The 1,514-nt window shown below is 50.6% G+C and overlaps 1 protein-coding gene across 1 annotated transcript; it reads left to right on the top strand.

Moving 5' to 3' along the window:
• Positions 1-586: 586 nt before the first annotated feature.
• On the top strand, positions 587-1,173 carry J4E82_011716 (uncharacterized protein; the record flags this gene model as incomplete). Its single annotated transcript, XM_051737907.1, has 1 exon — positions 587-1,173. A coding segment is annotated over one exon (587 nt), but the record flags the coding sequence as incomplete, so codon positions are not given.
• Positions 1,174-1,514: the final 341 nt, after the last annotated feature.

Here is a 1,514-nt window from a genome sequence, read left to right as displayed (position 1 = left end):
GTCTATGTGTACGGAGTGGCAATTATAGCTACGTTAAGAAAATAAACACGTGTTTTGTGTGGGAGTGCTGAGATTTGTGAGTGATCAACATCCCCGGGTGATCAACATCCCGGTCAGCTAGCTTAGTTAACCTTCTCAATTAGGAAAGAGGGGTAAAAGGTCCGGCTGTCTGCGAGCACTCGAGTTAATGTAGCGCTAGCTCCGATACGGATTAGTATCGGCATCATGCCTCACCTGGGCTGGGGCCCACATGGGGCGATATCCTTCCGCTCCCTTTCTCTTTTTCCAGAGCAGCGTATGCAGGTTTCTGATTCACGATTCACAGCTCTTATTGGTTTGACGTCAATCACGCACCTATGTAGGGAAATGCTCAACCACGCCTCAGCGCGCCAGTCATCTTAGCCATGGAGTTGCGATGTCGCATTAGGCAACCACTTTTTGCAGGGCTGAGCGAATGCGACCCCAAGATGGCGCAGACAGACATGCCACTAAATTTCGATCAGCTAACATCACTCTTCATCTCCATGTATACTACTGAAGGCCGAACACTGACCAATTCCTGGTGACGCAAAACCATACCTTAGTTATGGTCAATTCGCCCATCTACCCCCATGAGCTCACAGGACGTACTATCCGCCTGCTTACGGTCGAACCAGGCGACCCAGAAACCCCACTGCATTGCAACCTCACGGAAACATGTCTGGATACAACTCCGTCTTCTTACTACGCCTTGTCGTACTGCTGGGGCGCAAACCACTCCCCTGTCCAGATAATATGCAACTCGCATCCTCTTCTAGTAACGCCCAACCTGCATTCCATCCTGCTCGAATATCGTCGCAGAGAAACCGGAATCCCTCTTTGGGTCGACGCTATATGCATCGACCAATCTAATATCACGGAGCGCACATCTCAAGTTCGCATGATGGACCAAATTTACTCCGAAGCGGAGTGCGTCGTCGGCTGGTTGGGCGAAGCAGAAGCGACCGATGAGATGGCATTGTGGGTGTTGAAAGAACTGCATCTGCCTTGGGCTGACTCCACGGATATACCGGTAATGGAGACTGGTGAACGTGCTCTGGTATTAGATGGGTATTACGCCACAAACGTGCCACAAGCGTACTGGAATGCGCTGGCTGCGTTCCTCCTACGACCATGGTTCAGCCGTATCTGGATGTAGGTTCCATACCCTATAGCTGAGGCTCAGTCACAGCCAGGAGTTTGTATTGACGTAATGTAGTGTTCAAGAGCTTTTACTAGCACGTCAGGTGTCAATCTGGTGTGGGTCGAGAACGATTGACGACTTTCCTGTCCTTGAAACAGCCGCACGATTATCGCAGTACATAAGCTGCCACTCTTTTGTCCAAGCCGGGTTGAAGGCGATGACGTGGAAAGACGAACACGCGCAGCAAGCAGCCGAGAAGAGGCTGGCGAATGCGCATGTTCTATTCATGATCAAGTATGCAAGAGAACATGCAATGAGCGGCACATTGTATCTCTTCACGGCGACTAGATAT

Source organism: Alternaria postmessia (genome assembly GCF_024291825.1).
Source record: "Alternaria postmessia strain BMP 2775 chromosome Unknown scaffold_359, whole genome shotgun sequence".
Lineage (NCBI taxonomy): Eukaryota > Fungi > Ascomycota > Dothideomycetes > Pleosporales > Pleosporaceae > Alternaria > Alternaria postmessia.
The sequence above is the reverse complement of the archived record's forward strand: the minus strand, read 5'-3'. Positions and strand labels throughout refer to the sequence as shown.